We start from the raw sequence: 25,750 nt of genomic DNA on the forward strand, positions 1-25,750 counted from the left end.
GTTAACTCCGAATTTGGCTTTTTCCTAACATTGGTATAAACAAAACAGTGCATTAAACTTACTATAAAAATAACACATGGGCTGGGGTTGTGGCTCAGTGGCAGAATGCTTTCTTAGCATGTGTGAGGCACTAGGTTTAATTCTCACCATCACATATAAATAAATGAATAAAATAAAGGTTCATCAACATCTAAAAAATATTTTAAAAAATAACATATTACAAGCTCAGGTGTACTGTTATGGTTAGGATAACAATAAAGTACTGTACATTTCAGAGAGCTATATGAAAGGATTTTGTGGGCTGGGGCTGTAGCTCAGTGGCAGAGCGCTTGCCTAGCATGTGTGAGGCATTGGGTTCGATCCTCAGTACCACATAAAAGTAAACAAATAAAATAAAGGCATTCTGTCCATCTACAACTACAATAAAATTAAAAAAAAAAGAAAGGATTTTGTAAGTTTTCACCATAAAGAAATGATAAATGTTTGAGAAAATAAATATGTTCATCCTGATTTAAACATTATGAGTTATATACATGTATCCAGCATTACATGGTACCCTGTTAGTATGTATAATTTTTGTTTTTATGTATTAGATAAAAATTAAATTTAAAATTTAAAATAATATTTTACAACATCAAATATAAATCGATTTTGGATTATTTTTGTTTGAAATTTTCTGTGGATATTAATTCTTTCGGGCTGGGGTTGTGGCTCAGCGGTAGAGCACTTGCCTAGCTCGTGTGAGGCCCTGGGTTCCATCCTTAGCACCACATAAAAATAAATAAAATAAAGGTATTATGTACAACTATGACTAAAAAATAAATACTTAAAAATATATATATTATAAATTCTTTCATTAGCACTGTTGCTAACTGCTAACAAAAAGAAATAAAATATCTAGTAGCTTTCATTTGAAAGTTAATCATGTGATGGGCTGGGGCTGTGGCTCAGTGGTAGTACACTTGCCTGGCATGTGTGAGGCACTGTGTTCGACTCTCAGCACTGCATATAAATAAAAAAAGATCTATCAACAAGTAAAAAAATATTTTTAAAAAAGTTAATCGTGAAAATTTGAGCTGAAAATACATTATACACATGATATAACTATTCACATATCTCTATAAATTTAGGTTTCCCAGGTAAATAAGCCAACATGGATTTCAGAGTACAGTCTCCTCCTCACAAAATCTTCTTACAGTGAAGAATTTTTTGTTTATTATGATAGTTTATTCAAAAGATCTTGGCTCTGTGTTGTAATATCAAGCCCTAATCTTTTGATTACCAAATAAGCTCCCAATATCATTAAATGGCCTGCATATCCTATCTCTGGCCCAATTTAGCCATAATTTAGATACCTGATCAAACCCAGGGAATATTAATAATAAGCATGAAAATCTTGCATGGAAAATATCATCAATTTTTCATGTAAGTTCAGATATGTGTGAATTGAATTTTGTAGCGGGTCTTCGCAATTTAAAGATATTTTAAATGCATATGGAAAAAGATTAGAAAAGAATACCAAAAAGATAGTTCTCCTAGAATGAAGTGATTTCGGTTAGTTTTTCCCACAGAGTTCTTTACAAGTTTTATGTACTATTGCTTTTTATTTTTACAATGAAAATATTTCTTGTTCTTTAAAAGATAGTGTAAATGTGGAAGAAAGTTCTTGATTGAGTCCAAATATCTGTCTAATGGATAAATTTTCAATAATTATATGTCATCCACAGATTTCCTAGGAATGTAAAACAACAAAAAAATATCTACTCCTGTGGGACTACTATGTGGAAAAAGTGACGATTTCCCTTAGTGTTAAAACATACACTACTGTATACTACAGTATAATAAAATCCCTTCATTTTTCCACATTTATTACTGAATAGTAAGAGGAATACTTTTTAACACAAATAGTAACAGCTTGTTCATCATCTCTTTCCATATTTGTTATGGCAATACTTTATTTATTTGCAGAATTAAAATACTTAGTAGAACAAGATCTATTTAATTATACCTATATTTTTAAGGATCCCAATATAATGGTTAGATTCATAACAACACCTGCTTGGAAATATTTTTAAGAGTTATCTTAAATTAGTATATGCACATGAAATTAGTAAATCTAAACTTACAAATCCAGAATTATTTGTTAATTTACTTGAGGCTCTTTTATAGCTTAATTATTTAAAAGTATAAAATATTCACAGGTTTAAAGTTGTTTTAGTGCAATTATTCCTTTTATTTTAAATGAAAAACTAAACTAAAAAAAACTATTATGAACTACTTCAATAACTTTATTTCTTAATAGAAAAACTCTTTATCTTAATTCACTATTTGATTTTAATTAATTTATTTCAGTGAGGTATAGACTTCACATCAAAGTACTACAAAATATTACTACAGTATATAAAATATGTTATATATTATATATACATAATATACATAATTACCAGTTGGGAATTTAATTCATTAATATTTGGCTTAAAAACTATAATATGGGTGTCAGAGAAATTACCTAATTCATGATTTTTTAAAATATTTTATTTTTTAGTTGTAGTTGGACACATTACCTTTATTTAATTTATTTATATGTGATGCTGTAGATCGAACCCAGGGCCTTGCATATGCTAGGTGAATGCTCTACCACTGAGTCACAACCCCAGCCCCACCTAATTCATGATTTATCTAATTTATCTGTTCTACAAAAATTCTTCAATTGTGAGGATTGTGACCTCTTATTCAGAAGCTCTGATTGACAGTTGACTACAAATAAATGCTCTATGACAAAATTTGCCTCTATCCTCTTAAGCTCTTTGGTATAAAAGTTTGTCACAGACGTCCTTCTAGTCCCAAAAAATAACCAGTTAAATTTACCTCAAGTTTAGCATCCAGTTCAGCATCAGATGCCACCACATGCTCATCTTCCTTTTTTCCTGTTGCTTTAATGAAGACCTGTTTGGTTTTCCAGTATTTTTTTTGCATTCTGCTGACTACCGACTGGGTATCTTCTGATCTGGGTTGTCCAAAAGAATCCATGGAGTAACTAAAATAAATAGACTAAAATTAGTGGGTTTTTAAAAAATATTTTTATAGTGGATGGACACAACACCTTTTTATTATGTTTATGTAGTGCTAAGGATCTAACTCAGTACCTCACACATGCTAGGTGAGCGCTCTACCAACTGAGCTATAACCTCATTCCAAATTTTGTTTGTTTGTTTGGTACTGGGGATTGAACTTAGAGGCACCTAACCATTGAGCAATATCCCCAGACCTTTTTATTTTTTATTTAGAGACAAGCTCTTGCTAAGCTGCTCAAACTTGATCCTCCTGCCTCAGCCTCCTGAGCCACTCAGATTACAGGCATACACCACTGCACCCAACAAAACCAATTTTTTTTAAAAAAAAACTTCTCAATAAACTATTTTGTCAATTTAATCTAATTGACAAACTGAAAAAGATTATTAAATAGAATATAATGCTCACAAATATGGTAATGCTTTCTTTGTATGGTTTCAATTGGTTATAATTACAGCTTGATAAAAGAACAGGCAAAAAGATTAGTGACACATTAATTTTGGTTGGGAAATAAAGGTGATAAAACTTATGATTTTATAATAATTCTAGAAATAATTATATTCATTTCACTAATCTTATTAATAGAAACTTATTAGCATCTAAATTTTGCTTTTCTAATAATACTGCAAAATGAAGAAACTTGTGTACAAGCCTTTATTTATTACTATTATTTCCTCAGTGAAACTTTCTGTAGTTTTTAACTACTATGTTATAACTATAGTTTAATACATATTCTCAGATATGCCCTGCCTAAAAGATCACTCCAAGAAATACTCTAATGTCCTGTAAGCCAACAAAAATAAAAGCCTTAGATATAGAGAGGTGGTATGTTATAAAAGGAACAGAAATGGATATCACAAACCATCAACATAAAAATCAGATGCCTAAGTAGTTATTCTTAACATAGCATGATTATACATATAAGGAAATGCAATTGTGAAAATTTTTCTTTAGAAAATGTAAAAAAAGGACTAATAACAGTTTGACTCTAAAGCCTATTTATTCCAATAAACTGTGGGAATAGAAACAAAAGGGAGATTTGTGACTCACTCATCACTTCCAGGAGTATCAACAGATCTATTGTATTCCGTGTGTGGGTAAAGAAGTAGTGTTTAATTTTCTTTTTATTTTTAAGTACTTAATACTTAAATAAAAATAGGATGTCTAATTTTTAAATTACTAGGGGGCAAAACAAAAGAGCAAGAAAAACTTCAGCAAAAAAGCAAAAGTAGAAAAAACAGGAGTAAAGAAACATAATAAACAGTGTAAATCAGGGGGCTGGAAATACAAACAATATTATTTAAAATGATAACTGCAAATTTCCCTTTAAATACATAGTCTAAAATTTAAAAAATCCTATCATATGCTATTTGAGATCCACCTAAAATTAAATGATAGAGAAGGAATAAAAATAGATGTAGATTAAGATATACCAAATAGAACAAAGAAAATTAAACTAGCCATATTAATATCAGACAAACTAGATTTCAGTTAAAAGCATAAAACAGCACAAAAATGATCTGTAAGTCCACAGGTGGCAGCTTTTCCACACACCTCCAGGTATTCTCCTTTGGCTGTCCTGCTAGGTTCCTGGTTAGTATAGATTGGTCACCGTTTAATTGCTGATCCTTATATGTTATCCTAGATAACTTGGCTGGACATAATCTGAGAAAAGAGAAAGAATTCAATCTTGGGTACATAGGAGGCTTGGGGTTGATATAAGTATTATACTGTTCTGATATAGCGTCTTGAGGGAAACTTGCATTTTGTCCTCTCTCATCCAGTTTCTTTCTGCTTTCAGTTTCCTCTCCAGATTTTATAAATTTTTGGCATGAGGATCAGCCCAATTGTATGACAAACTGCTGATCTCTTCTACTAAGCTGACTGTAGGCTTAAGCCCAATCAGTTAGGAAGACAAAATGCTAGGGAGTGGGCTGGAGTTGTGGCTCAGTGGTGGAGTGCTTGCCTAGCATGCGTGAGGCACTGATTTCGATTCTTAGTACCACATATAAATAAATAAAGGTCCATCAACAACTAAAAAAAAAAAAAAATTTTTTTTTAAATCCATGTTGATGTAGTTCAAACAATATATTCCTGTCCTCTCCATTCTCTCATCTCCTTTTTGAGTGAGAACAAGTAAGTACTTTGTCTGATTGGAAGTTTGAGAATAATAAACTTGACTCCTCCTTTTTTATCTGAAAGCTATGGTACTTCCTAAGAGTACGCACTTCCCTGGCAAGGACATGAGAGTGGCTGGGAGGGTAAATCTGCAGAAGCTGATAATTGTATATTTGTGGTTTTTAAACTAAGACCACTGTTAAATCTACTTGCCACTAGGGGTGGGTTAGGCAGAAATCAAAGTCCTACTGAGTTAAGATATCAGATAATAGAATTTAAGGCTGGCAGAACTACCTAAGTTTAAGAGTTTTATCCTTGTGAAATATGATATATCAAGAACTATGTAATGTTTTGAACAACCAACAATAAAAATTTTTTAAAAAAAGAGTTTTATCCGGAGAAGAGAAAGACAATGAGGAAGTGATCCCCAAAAATCTGTATACAAAGTCTTCCTAGATTTTTGCTGATCACTAAATCAGTAAGTGGTAGGAGAAATACCAGGAGTCCAGACAAAAAGCCAGGGGCTGAAAGATGAAATAGTTAAGTGACAATTTTAGCTGCTCTAACCACAGAGGAGACAGAGTTTGAGAGCTTGAGTTCAGCCAATTTAACTTCCTTCTAAAAAAAACTTTTTTTTCAGAGAAACAAAATCTCTGCCAAACACATCATTCAAAATGCTAAGGAGCCAATAAAAAAACCACTGGACACACTAGTATGAAAAATGTGATCTGGGTATGGTACGCCTGTAATCCCAGCAATTTGGGAAGCTGAGGCAGGAGGATCAAAAGTTCAAAGCCAGTCTGAGCAGATTAGTGAGGCATTTAGCAACTCAGTCAGACCCTGTATCTAAATAAATATTAAAAATGGCTGGCGATGTGCTCAGTGGTTAAGCACCCTGGGTTCAATCCCTAGTGCCCTGCCCCCCCCTCAAAAAATGTGATCCCATGGCTAGGAGAAAAACAGCAGTCAATAAAAACAGACTGCAGGGCTGGAGCTGTTCCTTAGTGGTACAGTGCTTACATTTGTGAGGCACTGGGTTCGATCCTCAGCACCACATAAAATAAATACATAAATATGTTGTGTCCACCTACAACTAAAAAGAAAAAAAGAAAAAAAACAGACCCCCAAGCCCCAAAGACTTCCCAGATATTGCAATTACCAAACATTTAAAAGCAGATATTATAATGTATGCAAAGACTTAAGATAGGATGTGTACACAAAAACAGAAAATATTAAAAGTAAGTGATGGTCTCCACTTAAAAGTTATTAATAACTATAATTAATAATTGAATGGATAGGCTTAGGAACAACAGGAAGATAGCAGAAGGAGTGAAGTTGAAGAAGAGAGAGATGGTGAGGCAGAAGGAGAAAGATAGAATGGGGCAGGAAAACATTCAAGGAAATAAAACATCCCAAAATATATGAATGACTTTAACTTAGAGATGCAATGAGCTATGCAAACCCCATGCAAGGTAATACAAGAAAATTACAAATAGGTCCCTCATATACAAAATGTTTAAATCCAAAAATTAAAAAAAAAAAAACAAAGACAGCAAAGGAAGTCAGTCTTGAAAACAGAAAAAAATTAGCATATTATACACAGGGAAAGAAAATTACAAACGGAACGTGAGTTCTTGACAAAAACAACAAAGTTAAACTAAATAGGACATATTTAAGGTATTAGAAACAAGAAACATCTGCTAACTCATAATTCTACATCTGTTGAAACAGGCTTTAAAAATAAAAGCAAGGGGTCTGGGTTGTGGCTCAGTGGTAGAGCACTTGCCTCACACGTGCAAGACCCTGGGATTCATCCTCAGCACCATATAAAAATAAATAAGTGAAATAAAAGTATTGTGTCCAACTACAACTAAAAATAAATATTAAAAAAAAATAAATACATAAAATCAAGGTACCCTTTTCTTGGGATAACTGCCCCTTCGGAAGCTCTGCTTTCTATTCCTCTAATAAGTCCTATTACCTTGCTCTTAAAGTAAATAAATAAAAATTTAAAAATAAATGCAAAGTAAAAACATTTTCAGATACCAAACAATTCCATACAATTTCTTGTTTCTAATACCTTAAATATGTCCTATTTAGTCTAACTTTGTTATTTTGTCTTTTAATAAAGAGATAAAGACCTAAGAGAAATCATGGTCAGAGGACTTTCAGAAATGCTAATAGTCGGGCTAGTTGTGATTTAGCTCAGAGAGAGAGCATTTGCCCAGCGTGCATGAGGTCCTGGGTATGATTCCCTACACTGCAAAGAAAAGAAATACTAACAATCTATCATGAGTGAATAAATAAGGAAAATGTAGTATATGGAATACTGCTCATCCATAAAAAAGAAATTGTCTTTTGTGACAACATGAACAAACCTGGAGGACATTATGGTAAGTGAAATAAGGCAGGCACAGGACGACAAAACAGCACGGTAGCAACTTCCAAGCTTTCCGATTCTGTCATCATGCTGGACTTTTGCTCTGACCTTTATGCCTCCCCTTTATTAAGACCCTTGTAACGATCCAGAAGAATGTCCCCATCTCAAGATCCTTAATCAATCATACAGACAAAGTCTCTCTTTCCACAGAAGGTGACAGTTTCACAGATTTCAGAAACTAGGACAGGAACATCTTTGGAGGACCATTATTCTGGCTACTACTCTCTATTAATTTTCACCCTTATTTAGCAAAAGGACAGACTCGAGTAAATTCCTCAGGAAAGGTAGCTGGAAGAAAAAATGCATAAGTACTTGTAGGCCTGAAAATGGCTTTATTCTTCTCTTCTATTTTAGAACTGGAGAAAGGTCTTTTTCCATTGTGTTTCTAACATTGGTTTCATGATGGAAATTTTCATGCTAGTCTGATTACTGTTTCTTTGATAGTGATCTGTATTATTTCTCTAGAATTTTTTCAGTATCTACTTTTTATCCTCAGAGGTTTGAAATTTCATAATGATTTATTTAGATTTTCTCCGAAGCAAATCACTTCAAATTTATGGCATAAAATAAAAACATTTTATTATGATGATGAAACGTCTGGGCCACAGGTAGTGGAACATGCTAAACAGATAAAGTTAAACAACTGATTATCAGGGGACTACTGCAGTGACTTAGAGGTTTCATTCATGTCTTTTGGTCTCTGAACTGAGATGATTCCAGACTGAGCCTACCAGGGAGTGACAAGTGGAACTTTGTGTATGGCATGGGATTTTTATAGCATGACAGTCTGTTCTAAGAGATCATCCTGGGAGGAGCTTTGAAAGATGGTGGTCCATTTCTCTTCAGATAAGTTTTTTTTTTTTGTACACAACAACCTATTCTTCCTTTTGCTTAAGGGGAAAACATCTGCTATATTCTTTTCACTTGGTATTAGGGGTATGTGAGAAAATTGACTGAATATTTAATTAGTTCTCCCATTGGCATCTGGTAGATCTGCCAGGGAAACTAGCTGCCTGATCTATAGCAGTTCACTTTATGTGTATTTTACTCTTTCTCTATTCTGCTTTTTCAGTCAGAACTCTTATAGTTGCTTTCTGTATTCCAGAAATGCTGAAATCTCATGTGCTAAAAGTTCCTTCTGCATTTTGTTCAACTAAATTGATATGTTTTTGTTTTATTTGCCTGGTTCAGTATCATTTCAGTGAGAAAGGGGATAAATGTGTTCATTCTGCCATTTTTAAAAACAGAAGGCTCCGTTATTTATGTCTTTGATAATTGGTTACCCTCTCTCCTGGAATTAATGTCATACATGTATTAGACCTCCTTGATATGTCCTCTAAGCCTTGTCTCTGCACTCATTGGTTAGGTTAAGCCTTTAGTTCCTGGTCACACAATCTGTCCATAGTGCTGCTCACAGCATGACACCTAAATTTCCCTAAAATGAATAATCTTAAATAGAATGATACTATGACCAATCTCTGAGATATTAGAATGATTACAGACTAGTTAAAATTTACAAATACATGGAGACACCAGAATTGGTGAAGAACTAAAGTGGCTGAAATTTCCAGTATAGTCCCAGTCAGGAATTGAGTTCCTTCCATATATTAAATACCAGCTTTGCTCTAGGTTTTACTTGGCACTGCAGTAATAAACACCAATAAGATACTGATATGGGAAAATCCAATTAAATGAAGACCTACACTTATCAAAAATAGAATATGGCAATTACTTATCACTATTGAATTACAGTTCCCAAAATCCCATACTAAGCAGAAAAATTGTCCACAAAGAAGTTATCATCCTGAGTATTCTTATAAAAAGACTAAAGCTTAATAATTTTTCAAAAAGAATTCAAAATTATATAAAAGATACTTTTTCTAGAGGGGGCTTAAGATATTTAAAAGTTCTGGATTATTTTAGGACTACTAGTTACCAAAAGAATAATCATTATACTTGTAGAACTCATGATTTTATTTATTTATTTATTTTCAGTGCTGGAGATCAAAACCCTTAGTTTTGGGGTTTTTTTTTAAGATTTTTAGTTGTAGATGGATACAATTCCTTTATTTTTTAAAAAAAATTTTTAGTCGTAGAAGGACACAATACCTTTATTTATTTATGTATGGTGTTGAGGATTGAACCCGGGACCTCACACATACTAGGCAAGCACTCTACCATTGAGCCACAACCCCAGCACAATACATTTATTTATTTATTTATTTATTTATTTATTTATTTTAATGTGGTGCTGAGGATCAAACTCGGTGCTTCACATGTGCTAGGCAAGTACTCTACCCCTAAGCTACAACCCCAGCCCTCTTAACAGTTTTTAAAACATTTTCACATACTTTATTTCCTTTGATCCTTATAGATAGCCTCTGAGAGTAAGAAATGGCAAATTTTATTATTCTAGTTTTGTGGGTTTTGTTTGTTTGTTTTGTTTTTGGTACAGGGGATTGAACTCAGGAGCACTCAACCACTAAGCCACATCCCCAGGCCTATTTTGTATTTTATTTAGAGACAGGATATCACTGAGTTGCTTAATCCTTCACTTTTGCTTCGGCTGGTTTTGAACTCATGATCCTCCTCCTCAGTCTCCCAAGCTACTGGATTACAGGCCTGCGTCACTGTGCCTTGCTTACTCCAGTTCTTGTAGAAGAAGACAAGGCTTATGAAACAAGGGAACTTTCTCAAGGATATAGATAAAGAACTTCTTGATATTTTGCATACATCCAAGTCATTTGACTGTCTCCACATACACAAAGTAGTGTTCTTTTCTATTTTGAAGGTAGCAAACATGTGATTAAAATTTTCTCCTATCTCTTAGTTAACTACAATATCCTGTATAAGTTTCCAAATTTTCCAGTAATCTACTTCCAAAAATCTATAGGTTTCCAAGAACTAATTTGCTACATTTGTATAGAGTGGTATAAAAAATATAAACAAGTCATTAACAAAATCCAGTGCTGGAGATAAAAACCCTTAGCTGAATTTCTGGTTACAATAAAGATTTTATAGAAGTAGTCTGTAATTTTAGTAGTCAACACAATTTTAGTCTTTAAGGAAGAGGCTATATAAAAAAGACAAATTAGATATTATTTTTTTTCCAAAAATGATATGAAGCAGATTGTTATTTACTTTTTAGACTTTGACAGATTGAGCAATTACTATAAAGAAATAAATTTGTGTGTGTGTGTGTGGTACTGGGGATTGAACCAGGAGAGCTTTACCTCTGAGCTATATCCCCAGTTCTGTTCTTTTTTTTTTTAATATTTTTTAGTTTTTGGTGGGCACAATATCTTTACTTTTATGTGGTGCTGAGGATCAAACCCAGTGCCTCATGCGTGCTAGGCAAGCACTCTACCACTAAGCCACGACCCCAGCCCATCTGTTCTTTATTTTCAGACAGGTTTTGTTAATGTTGCTGAGACTGGCCTCTAATTTATGATTTTCCTGCTTTAGCTTCTCAGGTAGCTGAGATTACAGGCCATGTGCTACTGTCGTCAAGCTATAATCAATTTATTTATATACTTCAGTCAAATTTCAGAAAGAAAAAATAGCCTATGAGCAGCTTTTGAAATAGATTATTAGAAAATAAGATTTGAAAAATGTTAATGAAATCAATGAGACCATTCAAAATATAAACAATATATTAGGAAAGAAGAGGAAGTAAACAAGGGAAGAAAATATTATTTTATCTCTTTGAAGGAATGACTGAAGTTGTACTTCAAATGTTCTTGATTCAACACTAAGTCTTTATCTTAAAATAATACTAAAGCTAGGGGCTGGGGTTGTGGCTCATCCACAGAGCACTTGCCTAACATGTGAGGCACTGGGTTTGATTCTCAGCACCATATAAAAATAAATAAAATAAAGGTATTGTGTCCAACTACAACTGCTAATCCTATATGAAACTTTAGCTTAATTGCAAATTTAAGGCCAGTACTTCTCTCAACCCTCTATGGCCAGTGTCCTCAGGTGCACAGCCTTGCATGTTATAAGGCTCAAATGAGCTAACATGCAAAATTGCTTTGGAAAACAAAGTTGTACACAAAACAGTTGGACCTCCATATCTGCCAGTTGCACTTCTGCAGATTCAACCACTCACAGGTGGAAAGTATTTGGGGAAAAAATTATATCCATACTGAACATGGGCATACTTTTTTCTTTATCATCAGTCCCTAAACAATAAAGTTATACTTTCACAGCATTGTATTGCATTAGGTATTGTAAGTAATCTAGAGTTGGTTTAGAGTATAAAGGAGGATGTGCACAGGTTATATGCAAATACTTTGTCATTTTATATAAGTAGCTGGGATTACAGACATGTGCCACCATGCCCAGGTAAGATCCTAAAGGTTTTTTGTTGTTGTTGTTGTTGTTTGTTTGTTTTCAGCAAGCTCTCCTTTATTCTGCAGTGAAGTCAATCAATCAGGCACTGAAGGGCTCATTTTCTGGATATGGAAATGGCCAGATCCCAAAGTTTTAAGAAAGAAAAAACAGTTCGCAAACAAAATACTGGGACTAAGTATAAGGGTAGATGTCTCAAAAGTAGCAAAACAAACTGTAAGACCAAAATCCAAACTGGAAGAGCACTAAAGGGAAGCTCAAGATGACAGCCAGACAGAGCAAGCAGTTCATAATCCAGAAGGAAGATGAATGACTCTGGAAAGGAAATCTCCAGAAGAAAAGCACAACTGAGTTTCACATACTCAAACTCACACAGCAGACTTGTTAGAGTAATTGGGGGAAAAAAATCAATGGTATATATTCCAAAATTAGGTAATAAAAGACAAAGCTATTACACCAACAAAAATGAAAGAATGTTAGAGAGGAGGTATGGGTACATGGGCCTATTGAGTTGTCTCAGGAGTTGAAAGTCCATAATAATGGGAGTTCATAACCCACTTGAATCAAAGTGTGAAATATGATATGTCAAGAACTATGTAATGTTTTGAACAACCAACAATAAAAAAAAATTAAAAAAAAAAAGATCTCCCCAAAATCAAAGGGAGATCAGTAGAGGACAGGGACAAAGGAGGCGGGGAAGCAGGGAGGGAAGTGGGAGGTGCTGGGGGTGATATTGGCCAAATTATATTGTTATATTGTTGCATATACAAATATGTAACAACAAATCCTATCAATGTGTATAACTATAATGCACCAATTAAAAATGTGAGTAAAAAAATAATATAAATGTCTACCTTAAGAAAGTAGAAAATAAAGGGCAAATTAAATACAAAAAAAAATGAAAACACTTAACTTGATAAAAACTATAATTTAGGGGAGGAAAATGAGGAAGAATGTTGGTGAAGGACAGCTAAATCCTCACTTACCAAAAGAAAAGTAGGTAGATAATGCCTAAAATTAATATATCGAAAGGTAACATATAGCTGGGTGCAGTGGCACACACCTGTAATCCCAGCAGCTTGGGAGGCTAAAGCAGGACTATTGAGAGTTCAAAACCAGCCTCAGCAACTCAGGGAGACCCTAAGCAAATCAGGCAGACCCTGTCTCTAAATAAAACACAAAGAAGGGCTGGGGTTGTGGTTAAGTGGTTAGTGCCCCTGAGTCAATCCCCAGTACAAAACAAAAAACAAAAAACCACCACCAAAAACCCAATATATAAACATATGATTTAGAAGTATGGTGGGAAATAATCAGAGGAAACAGAGGGATGAAGGTGCCACTGGAGACTAGAAGTAGGCAGAAGTGGGAGGACTGCTTCCCAACACTAAAATCCTTTAATCTTATTTGACTTTTAACAGTCACATGTACAACTTAAATGACAAATTATTTGGGGGGGAAAAAAAAACCCCGAGTGTTAACTTTAGTAATTAAAACAGAATGGTTGGTACTGGTACCAGAACAGACAGATCAGTAGAACAAATGAAAAAAAATATCCACAAAGAGACCAAAAAACACAAAAGAATTTATCATATGATTAACGTATTAATTTTTTATGGCGCTGTATCAAATTATCATACAGTTCATGACTTAAAACAGCACAACTTTATTCCCTCCCAATTCTGAAGACCAGAAGCCTGAAACCAAACTACTCTTAAGCTATGCTGCCTTAGAGGCTCCACTGGAAGATACTCCTTGCTTTCTGCCTCTGGCTTCATATTGCCTTCTCTGTGTGTTTTTAATCTTCCTCTGTCTTTGTGATAGTGTTTAGAGGAATCTGTTTTTTTTTTTTTTTTGGTGGTGCTGGGGATTGAATCCAGGGCCTTATGCATGCAAGGCAAGCATTGTACCCACTGAGCTACATCCCCATGTGATAGTGTTTAGGACCTTCCCAGATAATTAAGGATAACCTCATTTCAACATCCTTAATTAAATCTTATCTGCAAAAACTTGACCTTGTTGGGGCTGGGGTTGTGGCTCAGCGGTAGAGCGTTCCCCTAGCATGTGCGAGGTCCTGGGTTCGACCCACAGTACCACATATAAATAAATAAAATAAAGCTATCATGTCCAACTGCAACTAAAAAATAAATATTAAAAAAAACCCTTGACCTTGTGAGCTAATATTCCCATATTCCAGGGATTAGATTTATTATCTTTGGGGGTCACCGTTCAGTCCACTGCAGTCAAAATGGCATTTCAAATCTGTATAATAGGGATATGTTATCCAATGAGTGGTGTTAGAACAATTTGCTATCTGTTTGAGAAAAAATTTTTCAATACTTAAGTCACCATAAGAATGATTAAAAATTTAAATGCAGGGCTGAGGTGTGGCTCAGTTCCAGAGTGCTTGCCTAGCAAGTGTGAGGCACTGGGTTCGATTCTCAGCACCACATTAAAAATAAATAAATAAACAAAATAAAGGTATTGTGTCCATCTACAACTAAATTTTTTTTTAAATTTAAATGCTAAAAAAATACTTAAAATGACACCATGAAAAAGTGTAGGTAAATGTTAAATTTGGGATCAGAAGTCTTTTCAACATGATAACAAACATGATAATCATGTAGAAAAAGACTTTAGATATCATAGAAGTTTTAAACTTATATATTTAAAATGCATAAGTAAAATCTGAAAACAATCTAACTGGGTATAATAACATGTAAAGAGGAAAGGGTTAATATTTCTTAAGTAAGTATTATAACTCAGAATTAACCACTGAAAAATAAGGACAAAAGAACAGGTAATTCACAAAAGAACTTCAAAAATTCAATGAATATACAAAAATGTTACTTAATCCCTTTTATAACTAAAGAAGTATAAATGAAAGAATAAAAGTCTGTCAGATAAGCAATGATTAAAAAGTTTAAGAGCTTCTAGGAAAGATAACAGAATAAATATATATTCGCCTAACTCTTTTCCCTTAATTAAATACAAATAAATAAATTTTCCCAAAATTAAATGCTAATAAATAAATGCCAGATACAATGAAATTCACATCAAATTTAAAGAGAACATCCAAATCTGACACATAGCTCCTTTACTTTCAAGCAGATTCAGTTGGGCAACTTGAGACAAGTACTGAAGAACCACACCAATAAGTACTCAGTAAGTTGAAAAGACAAATCCTTGAAGGTGCAACAGCCAGAATTAGAGAAAACAGAAACATTCTACAGGGTGCCTATCTCCCTATCACCCGATAGCAAAAAGACTACTTAAAAAGGGATCCTGATGTTTAACATGGGGAATACATCTTTTCAACTCTTCTGGTTTCCATGAGGAAGGTCTTTCCATGCCTCTTGCCCCTTCTCCCACTGTGAGAAACCCGACTGATGAGTTTACCACTGGTCTACATACCACAGCAGGGTAGAACTTCTATATTTTTTGACTGGTCAGAGCTAGATTATCAAAAGTCTTAAAATTGGAAAATATAGTCCCATTTTTAAACCTGTCACTCATCACTTGTATCCTATAAAAGGCAAAAGTCTCAGAGTATTTCTTCTAAAGATTTAAATTTTCATTTCAGACGGTATTTCAAACTCCGAACTGGGGGACAGAAGGATTAGAAGCCCACTGATGCCACCTGTGTTAGTTTTGCATCTCTGTAACCATAATAGCTCACATAAACAACCTGAAGGAGGAAAAGTTTATTTTGGCTCATGTTTTCAGAGGTTTCAGTCCATGGTTAGTCTCTCCATTGCTCTAGGTCTGAGGTGAGGCAAAGCATCATAGTGGAAGGGCATGTCAGAGGGAGGCTGCTCAGCTCATGGAAGCTACAAAGCTAAGGCTGAGCAGCATTGTGGGGGGTGGGGCAGGAGCCCTGGGTGCTGGGGAAAGATAAACCCTTCCAGGGCACATCCCCAGTGACCTACTTCATCCAACTGTGTCCCACTTTCCAGTAGCCCATTCAGTCATCAATGGATTTAATTCACTGATGAAGTCAGGACCCGTGTCACCATCCAATTATTTCATGAAAGTCCTATCTCTGAATACATGAGACTTTGGGAAACTTTCCACATCTAAACCCTAACATCATAAATGTCCTCCAACAGATCTCTCAATACTAAAGCTAATATTTTAATCTCTATCTGCCTAACTCCTTTGGTTCTCAGGATGGGGCTGGACAAGTTGTATTGTGTATTGGACTCCCTAAAACCCCCAGTGGCCAGGATAATTTTTATTTTTCCTATCTGGAGACAATGGGGGACTAAGAGGAAAACAGAAAGCTGGTAGTCAACCTTGCACAGCAGACTAAAGTAAACTAATCACAGATCTACCTGCCTTACCTGACTGTGTAATCAATGATTAACCCATGCTGTGGAAAAGAGCCGAGAGACAGCATGTGAGGACCGTGGCACCAAGCAGCCAATTACTGAATGGAAATAAGTATCCAGTCTCCTACCTCAGACTCCAAGGCAGTTATTGAAATTACCAGGTAAGCAAGGAGGGGTTTAAGATAACTACTTATACCTTTCTTGGGGGGAAAGGCAGGCCAGAATAGAATTGGCCCATTCAACAAGAAACACCATGAAGAAGTAGCAATGTAAGAAAAAGGAGGTCCTACCATAACATGAAAAAGATAAAATACATATTCATGAAAATTGTTCCATGAAATAGAAGGATAAAGAATGGTTCTGCATGCAGATAAATAAAATATAATTCTATACAATAGATAAAAGACAACTAAAAGAAGCAAGAGATAAGAGACAAAACATACTACTGAATTTAAAACAACTACATGCAGAACAGATATTTCATAAGACCAATTTAACATGGAGAATGGGTCTGGGGAAATAATTAAAAAGTGAAGATTACAGACAAAAGGGGTTACATTTGAACGAGCTGGTTAGATAAAACAAGGATGACAAATTTGAAAGGTAAAAAACTGAGATCTAATGTAAGTAACACTCCTGGATTAAGACAGATATTTGGAATAGCAAAATATGCAAAGGTATAGAGCTGAAAATTAGAAGGGCTCATTATGTTAAAAAAAGTCTTCCTTGATTGAGATATATCATGGAATGTTGCTAAATTTTAAGAGAAAAGAAAGAATGCTCTTAATATCTGAGCAGAAACAGGACCATCAGAAAATTAAGTAATTTATGCTGGCATCAGACATTGCCTCAGTTATACTAGGTAGTAAAAGTGAAGGGCTGGGATGTACTCAGTGATAGTGATGGCCTGGGTTCCTCCCCAGCACTACAGAAAAGACAGTGAATGCTATGTATAGTGCTGAGGGAAAAAGAATATGACATGGAATTTACCAATCATGTGGAATACAATTTTAATGGGTATATAACATTATCTTGTGTGGACTGCATAATTTATTTAACTGACTTATCAATGGATATTTAGATTGTTTTCAGACTTGATAGTATTTCAAACCAGGCTACAATGAATAAATATGTATTTATATTATTTAAAATACTTATATTAGATAAACTTCTGAAAGTATAGAAATGGAAACACATGGTATATGCATTTAAAAAATCTTCATTTTGCTGTGTTGACCTGCACAGATATTTTTCCATTCAGCATTATTTTTCCAACAGCATATGCTCACTTAGTGTCTCTGTATCACATATTGGTGATTCTTGCAGTATTTCAAACTTTTTCACTATTATTATATCTGTTATGATGATCTGTGACCAGTGATCTTTGGTGTTATTATTGGTTTTAGGGTGCCAGAAATAGCCATATCCATATAAAACAGTCAACTGTTGTGTTTTTTGACTGCCACACCAGTAACCCCTACCTCTACCCAATGGTCTCACTCTCTTTCCTCAGGCTTCCCTATTCCCTGAGACAGAATAATATTGAAATTAAGACAAACAATAAACCTACAGTAGCTCTAGGATTCAAGTGAAAGGAAGGGTCCGAGGTCTCCCACTTTAGATAAAATGCTAGAAATGATTAACTTAGTGCAGAAGGAAGGTTGGAAGCCAAATAGACTGAAAGCTAGACCTCCAGTAGCCTAGCTGTGAATGCAAAAGAAAAGTTCCTGAAAAACATTAAAAGTGCTACTCTAGTGAACACACAAATGATAAGAAGCAAAATAGCTTATTGCTGAAATTGAGAAAGTTTTAATGGTCCTAGATAGAAGATCAGACCAGCCGCAACACTTCCTTAGCCAAAACTTAACCCAGAGAAAAGCCCTCACTCTCTTCAATTCTATGAAGGTGGAGAGAGGTGAGGAAGCTGCAGGAGAGAATTTTGAAGCTAGCAGAAGTTGGTTCCTGAGGTTTAAGGAAAGACTCCGTCTCCATAACATAAGGTACAAGGTGAAGCAGCAAGTTACCCAGAAGACAACTGATGCAGGGGCTAAACTCAACAACAGATTTTCAATGTAGATGAAACAGCCATCTATTGGAAGAAGGCACCTAGGACTTTCTATTAGATAGAAAGGAGTCAATGCCTGGCTTCAAAACTTCAAAGGACAGTCTGATTTTCTTGGGGGGGGGGGTGAGGGTGGAGGTAATGCAGCTGATGACTTGAAGTTGATGCCAGTGCTTTTTTACCCCTCAGAAAATGCTAGGGCCCTTAAGTATCTTACTAATTTACTTTGCCTGTGCTCTATAAATGGAAAATTAAGCCTGGGTGACAGCACATTGGTTTATAACACAGGTCTTTGGTTGGATCCCCAGAAAAATAATAAATAAAAATTAGAAAAATACTAGAAAGAACTATCACAAAATGGTAACAGTGGCTAATGATGGCTGTTGTAAATATACAGTTACTTGAAGCTTTTTCTATCACAAATAAATTAGAAAAAAAATTAAATTCTAGCATTATTTGCAAATGAGTCAATAATGGCAAAATAAGATATATAGAAGATGACTGAATTTAAGAAGTCTGAAAAGTTTTGTTTCAGGAAAGAAGACAAGACTTAAGGGATGAATGAAAAACAGACAAATTTAATAAGAGATTAAGGATATTATTAAATGACAAAGCCTGGTTCATGTGAGGAAACTTTTCTAGTTCCAGACATATTTGAAAGTCTTTCACACATCCCATCTGTTGTTAAAGAACATTTAAAAAATTAAAGTTTTAAAGGAGGTACAGTGAGTACTGAAACAGGTAAAGTATAAAAGAAAAAATTTATTTATTTATTTATTTTATTTTTAAAGAGAAAGTGAGAGAGAGAGAATTTTTTAATATTTATTTTTTAGTTTTTGGCGGACACAACATCTTTGTTTGTATGTGGTGCTGAGGATGGAACCCCAGCCGCACACATGCCAGGAGAGCGCGCTACCGCTTGAGCCACATTCCCAGCCCAAAAGAAAAAATTTAAATTGTAGAATATACTACACAATAGAACCGCAAAGTATCTGTATAGAAAAAAATAGTACATTATCTATTTATATGTAATATTTAATATTTTGATATATGGTTCCAGTTCATCATTGGTATAAATTTTGTTGTATTGTTTTATGATAAACATTTATAATAAAAATAAGGCTTCCTACTTTTTCCACCAGTCTCATGTTTGCAGTTTTTGCCCTTTAGACTAGCTGATCGATGAGCACCCTCCTAAATCTAAAATCATAATGAGGAGTTGCCTGGAAATTATAATTAATAGTAATTAGAAGAGTGCCAGCACATAGCTGTCTCAATGGCAACATGTGTAATCATTTTGCACTATTAAATCAACATAAAGAGCTCAAAGAATATGTTAGGCACAAATAACAAAAAACTATTTTAAAGCGTGGTCATATAAAAATACATGACATTAAATGTTTATTTAGCTGATAAGTGTATACTTAACTCCTACCAAAGAATGAGGAACCTGTGGCTACCCCATAAATATTGATGGGATGATGATTAAAGCAATATCGCCTTACACAGTACATTGTCGAGTCCAATCAAATAAATCAATACATAATACTTAGAAAAAGAACCCAAACCACGGAGAAACGTTATCTTCCCGACATCTATTTTAGTGACCCACAGTTTATAACAGCTTTTATGCTTTGTGCACTAAGATCATCTATTACATGGAAAATAATCCCACCCCTCTACTGGCAAAGCACAGCATCGCGGGTTAGTTGCGAGCGGGATCTCCCGCCCCCACCCCTTTTCTCCATCTTTCTTAGAGCATCAGGTATCCGACCACTGACATCATGGCCCAGGATACCCGACACAGGAGCTGGATCCGTGCGGTGGGGATGGGTTCTCCTTATGGGACCAGGGGATTAATGCGCGGACCCCTCCGAAGCAGGTGCATTCCGCAGTTCACTCCAAACCGCACATTTGCTTATGTTTTGTTTTACCGATAGATCGCCAATTACTTTCTAAGGAAGACATTCCCATAATAAAATAATAATAAAATAAAAATAAAAAAAACATAAATGTTTTGAACTAATAATAAAAATTAAAAAAATAAAATAAAACAACATACAAACAAGGCCAGCAGTAAAGCACCTGAAGGCTGTGAGCATCTGCCTCTACAGAAGCGCTCTCCACCTTCAGGAGAAACCACCCAACCAAGCCTTAGGCCGCCGTGCTCCTTCTCCACGGGCGAGCGTGGGCAGGCGCCCCGTCCGCCCGAGGGGACCCCGCCCCGCCCTGGGCCACTCGGTGCGGTGCTGCCCCCAGTCGGCCCGGAAGAGCGCGGGTCCGGGCTTCGCCCAGGGGGAAGGCCGCAGGGCCCGGCCCTCGAGGAACCGAGGCGGCCAGCGAGGCCCCGGGGACCGCGTGCGGGTGTCGCCCCTGCCTCCCGGCATCGCCATGGGAACCCAGGATTTGGCCTCCGGGCCGGACCGCAACCCCAGAGGGAGGCGATGGGAGGGAGGCCGCAGACGCTCACCGCGACGCCGGAATCGCGCCGCGCTGGTCCTCCGCCGCCTGGGTCGCGCTCGGCCGCGCGGACGTCCGTCCCGGCACCCGTTCCAGCCGCCGCCCGCGAGCCCGCGACGCTGTCGGGCCGCTCCCTCAGCCCGTGCCCTCCGCACCGGAGCGTGGAGGTGTCGAGCTCCGCTGTGGGAGGCGGGAGATTTAAACCCGGCGGCCGGGCGCGCGCGTGAGCAGCGCCTCCCTCTTCGCCTCGGCCCAGGCGTCCGCCGCCCCTCGGTTCCGCTAACCGCACGGAGGCCGGGCTCGGAGGGCGCCACTGTCCGTCCACTCGTGAGTGAACTTCTGGCTTCTCTCTGTGCCTTCTTTGCCCAAGTCCTCTTACCAACTGGCGAGAACGTCACAAGGAACTGACTGTGAGACCTCTGAGGTGGGGGTAAGTGGAAGGAGTGCTCGGCTTTCTTTCCGAGCCCCGCGCCCTCAGCAGGGTCCTTCCCTGCCTCGCTGAGCCCTCACTGCACCAGCCCGGCCCTCGGCTGCGGGGCCTGCGAGGCTCGAAGCTCGCCTCGTTCATGGCCGAGTCCGGAGGTGCGTTCTCAAAACCAGGGCTATGCAAGCGGGAGAGTTTCATGTGCTGGTTTTTCTTATTTTAAATATTTAAAGAGTTCTAAGTTCACAACTGATAATAATTTAGCTCCAAACGCACATATAGATAACCATAATTTTTGTGTGATTAACGAGTCTTTAAGAGTAAAAGATAAATTCTGAGCCTAAAAGTCTCAAAAAAAAAAATGGAAATAAAATGGAGTTGGAGAATATAATGCCAAGTAAAGTAAGCCAATCCCCCCAAATCAAATGCTGAATGTCTTCTCTGATATAAGGATGCTGATTCATAATGGGGATGGTGGGGAGCATAGGAGGAATAGACAAACTTTAGATAGGGCAAAGGGGAGGAAGGGGAAGCGAGTATGGGGGTAGGAAAGACAGTGGAATGAGGTGGACATCATTACCCTAAGCGCATGTATGAAAACACAAATGGTATGACTCTACTTTTGAGAAATTGTGCTCTTTTTGTGTAATATGAATTGAATTGCACTCGGCTGTCATATATAAACTAATTAGAATAAATAAAATTTAAAAAAAATTTAAAAGGAAATGAGGCAAAAATAAAATTGCATTATTGGTGGAAGAAAATTTAATAAGCTCAAAGTGCTTTCTTTTTAAAGGTGACTAAAATTGTAAAATGTGAATTCATTGTAAGGGGGGGGGAACTAGATGATAACTAAAGGTGTGTAAGATTATTGAAGACATAAAGATGGGGTAAGAAGTGCTCACTTTAACACCAGAAAAAAAAGTAGTTGTGGAATAGAAAAAAGGGAACTAGGGTTGGCTGGGGTTGTGGCTCAAAGGTAAAGTGCTTGCCTCCAATGTTCCTCGGGCCATCAGGAAATAAATAAAATAATAATAATAATAAAAGAATAGAAAAAAGGGCAAACTACTTATAAAGGGTCAGTTTGGAATGAAAATGAATTTAGATTCTTATGCTATTTGAATCTCAAGGAATAGTTGAAATTATATGCAAAATTTTGGTATGTCATTTTTTTTGAGGAAAAAGTCCACAGCTTTTCTTGGATTATTTTTTAAATACTTTTATTGTTTTACATTATAATTACACATTATAGTAGAATTTCTTATTACACATTCTCTTCTACATGGTCAATTTCATTCCCTAGTATCTCCCCTTTCCCTCATTCTGGTCCCCTTCCTCTACTCTATTGGTCTCCTTTATATTTTCATGAGACCCCACCCCACTTTTTTTTTTTTTTCTCTCTTTCTAGTTTCTATATGTGAGAAAACATACCAACCACACTTGACTTTCTGAGTTTGGCTTATTGTGTTAACATAATACTCTCAAGTTCCATCCATTGTCCTGCAAGTGATATAATTTTGTTCTTTATGGCTGAATAAAACTTCATTGTGGGTATATACCACATTATCTTTATCCATTGTGGACAAAATCCAGATTCTTAAAAAAGAGTAAAGAAATTAGCATTTGGCAAACATGCATGATTACTATACTTCTTTGGGATGCTTTTCCTGACTCATAGTTTGGTGTCCTTCCCACGGGTCACATCATGCTTTTCATTCAACACTTACCTGTATTGTACTTATCTACCTGATTTTCTTTCCCATTAGATGCTGAGCTGTTCCAAAGCTGCTCTAAGTTTACACATTTCCACAACCTTATCTCCTAGTACTGTGCCTAATATATACTAGGTACTGAATTTCATCAATGAATAAATTGAAAAATGGTTAATTGACAACTGAAGGATACAGTATAAAAATCTAAAAAGAACTGCACATCTTTCTTCCAAAGGCATAAATGACTAACATAGTAAGCAAAATAACTTAAAATGTTGCCATGCTTATGGTAAATTCCTGGGATATTTTAGGCAATGCTGTTCCAGTGGTCTGCAATTTATTATAAGAGAATGATAAGCTACCATTTTCTGCTTTCATCTGAAACAGAGAAAGGTCCTCCAGGTCCACCAGAAGTCGGGACAGTGGTTGTAAGCCAGGCCTGAAGGTTTTGTTCACTTAATTGGGTAAAATTATAGAAAGATACATGTTTCTAGGATACCATAAAGTGTAGCATTAACACATAATCAGTTTTTCTTAATAAATCACTAAGAGTCCAAGTGGTGACTCAGGATTGGAATGATTTTGGCAAACAATGCAGCTACTGATGCTCCTACTGAGCAGGAATTAGGTCTTACTCATGATGTTCATTGTTTGTGGAATGAATAATAATCTTCCTTTAACTGTTGGATTGATGATGAGATGTTTAAATGATTTGTATTAGTCCCTTAATAAATAAAGTAGGCAGCCCAGTAGTTAAGTTTTAGTGTTTCATTATTATTTTAGAAAATTAAAAGATTAAAATGCTTTTGAAAGGATTTAATTTCATTTAGAAGTACATTTATAGAATTGCCATTTCACTACCAATATATAACATACTTACACTAGCATAAACAGTATTGTCTTCCATCATATACTTCAATAAGCTAACTAGAAAAAATCTTAAGATGAATTGGTATATGGGGCTTCACAAATGGGATCCAAACCATTCAAAGATCTTGAAAGAATAATGATCTTTATTTTTACATTTGCAGTATGAGGCAAACCTCTCCTTAACCTCCCCAATGAAGCCTCAATTGATATTAAGAAATTAAAATTATTCTACCCTTTGTATAGTTTTACATTAATCATCTATGAAGCTGAATATCATAGAAATTGCTTCATTTCTTCAAGATCTTCCATTTTCTTTGCAGTCTGTTGGATCTTACCAAGGAACTTAGCTTTACAGGTTAGTGGCAAGAAGACATGGAGAGCTATCTTCCCATAACAGTAACTACTTTAATGCAAGCTAAACACGTTCTCCCTACCCTACATTTTGTTTTTTTCATGTAAGGCTAGAATTAGACACAACATTACTAAGATGGCTTTTTAAAAAATGTGAATTATTAGAGACACTTTTAAACCGTATTACCTCCCCCTGAAACAACCATTGAATTAGGTATTACTAAGACACAGGCATGTTATTTATATTTAACTGTACATAGGATTGCTTGACGTGTTTCCAAATTTTCTATCAGATTGTATCTAACAAGATCAGTTCTCTGTGGTCTTTATTACTCGAAGGTATGTCTCCTAGCTCCATCATAAATTGGCCATGTACACTCACACCAGGCACTTAACCTGTCTGGACTGTGGCTTCTTTTAATAACATGAATAACATAATTCAATTATATGAATGAATAACAGGGTAATTTCTAATGTTCCTTTTTGCTCACATACAATTATGTAATACAGAAATGGATCTTTATACATTATTACTATAATATGTTTAGTGGTACATTAAAATTTTTCTTTCTTTTTTGGTTGGGCTTGAGATTGAACCTAGGGCCTTGTGCATGCTAGGCAAGTACGCAACTGAACTATATCCCTAGCCCCCCAAATTGGATTAATTTTAAAGACAAAAACACATAAAGCTGAACATTTCTTTATGGTAATTTAGTACCAATAAATGGCATTTAAGTTTATATATAACCATTCTTTTACGTAAGTGAAGACATTTTTACACTTATTTTTTAAAAATATTTTTAGTTGCAGATGGACATAATACATTTATTTTATTTATTTTTATGTGGTGCTGAGGATTGAACCCAGTGTTGCAAACATGCTAGGCAAGCTCTCCACTACTGGGGCACAACACCAACCCCCACACTAATTTTTTATACTTACAAAAACTGCATGATGTAAGAATTGGTTCAGTGGTAGAGTGTTCATCTAGCATACCCAAAGCACCCAGGGTTCAATCCCCAAAAAGAAAAGAAAAAGTAATTGATAATATGTGGACAATCAGCCCTCCAACCAACTTTAGATAGAAAATGTTCAGAAAAAAATTGCATCGGGGCAGGCAAGATGGCACATACCTGTTATCCCAGTGATTCAGAGGCTGAGGCAGGAGGATCTCAAGTTCCAGGGCAGCCTCAGTAATTCAGCAAAGCCTTAAGCAATTTACAGAAACATTGTCTTTAAAAGTGGGTTGGGGGGCTGGAGAAGTAACTCAGTGGTAGAGACATCCTGGCTTCAATCTCCAGTACCAAAAACCAGAACAATGATAACCTTGCATTTGTACAAATTTTCTTTCCTTGTCATTATACCCTAAACAATACAGTACAACAATTATTTACTTAGCATTTACACTATATTAGGTGTTGCACTTGACCCTTGAACAAAATGGATTTGAACTGTGGGGTCCACCTATATGCAGGTTTTTTAATGTTTATTTTTTGAGATTTGTGGCTTAAATTAAAAACAAAACAAAACTGTGTAGTCTAGAAATACACACACACACAC

General features: G+C 35.9%; 1 protein-coding gene across 2 annotated transcripts in view; it reads right to left on the reverse strand.

Annotated features, from left to right (window-relative positions):
- Ica1l (islet cell autoantigen 1 like) overlaps nucleotides 1-21,357 on the reverse strand; it is a 61,528-nt gene extending 40,171 nt beyond the window's left edge. Inside the window, exons 1-2 of one of the 2 annotated variants that reach the window (XM_046463134.2) lie at nucleotides 20,844-21,357; nucleotides 2,869-3,037 (exon numbers count right to left, since the gene is read on the reverse strand). In XM_046463134.2, the coding sequence (XP_046319090.1) occupies nucleotides 2,869-3,030 (162 nt within the window). In that variant the 5' untranslated portion in view covers nucleotides 3,031-3,037; nucleotides 20,844-21,357. Of the gene's footprint in view, nucleotides 1-2,868; nucleotides 3,038-4,626; nucleotides 4,734-20,843 lie in introns of those variants that run through there. The other variant, XM_058578215.1, reaches the window with a different exon arrangement.
- Between the last annotated feature and the right edge of the window lie 4,393 nt (nucleotides 21,358-25,750).

Source organism: Marmota monax, unplaced genomic scaffold (assembly GCF_021218885.2).
Source record: "Marmota monax isolate L192 unplaced genomic scaffold, Marmota_monax_Labrador192_F-V1.1 WCK01_AAM20220418_F8-fsc00095, whole genome shotgun sequence".
NCBI classification, from domain to species: Eukaryota; Metazoa; Chordata; class Mammalia; order Rodentia; family Sciuridae; genus Marmota; species Marmota monax.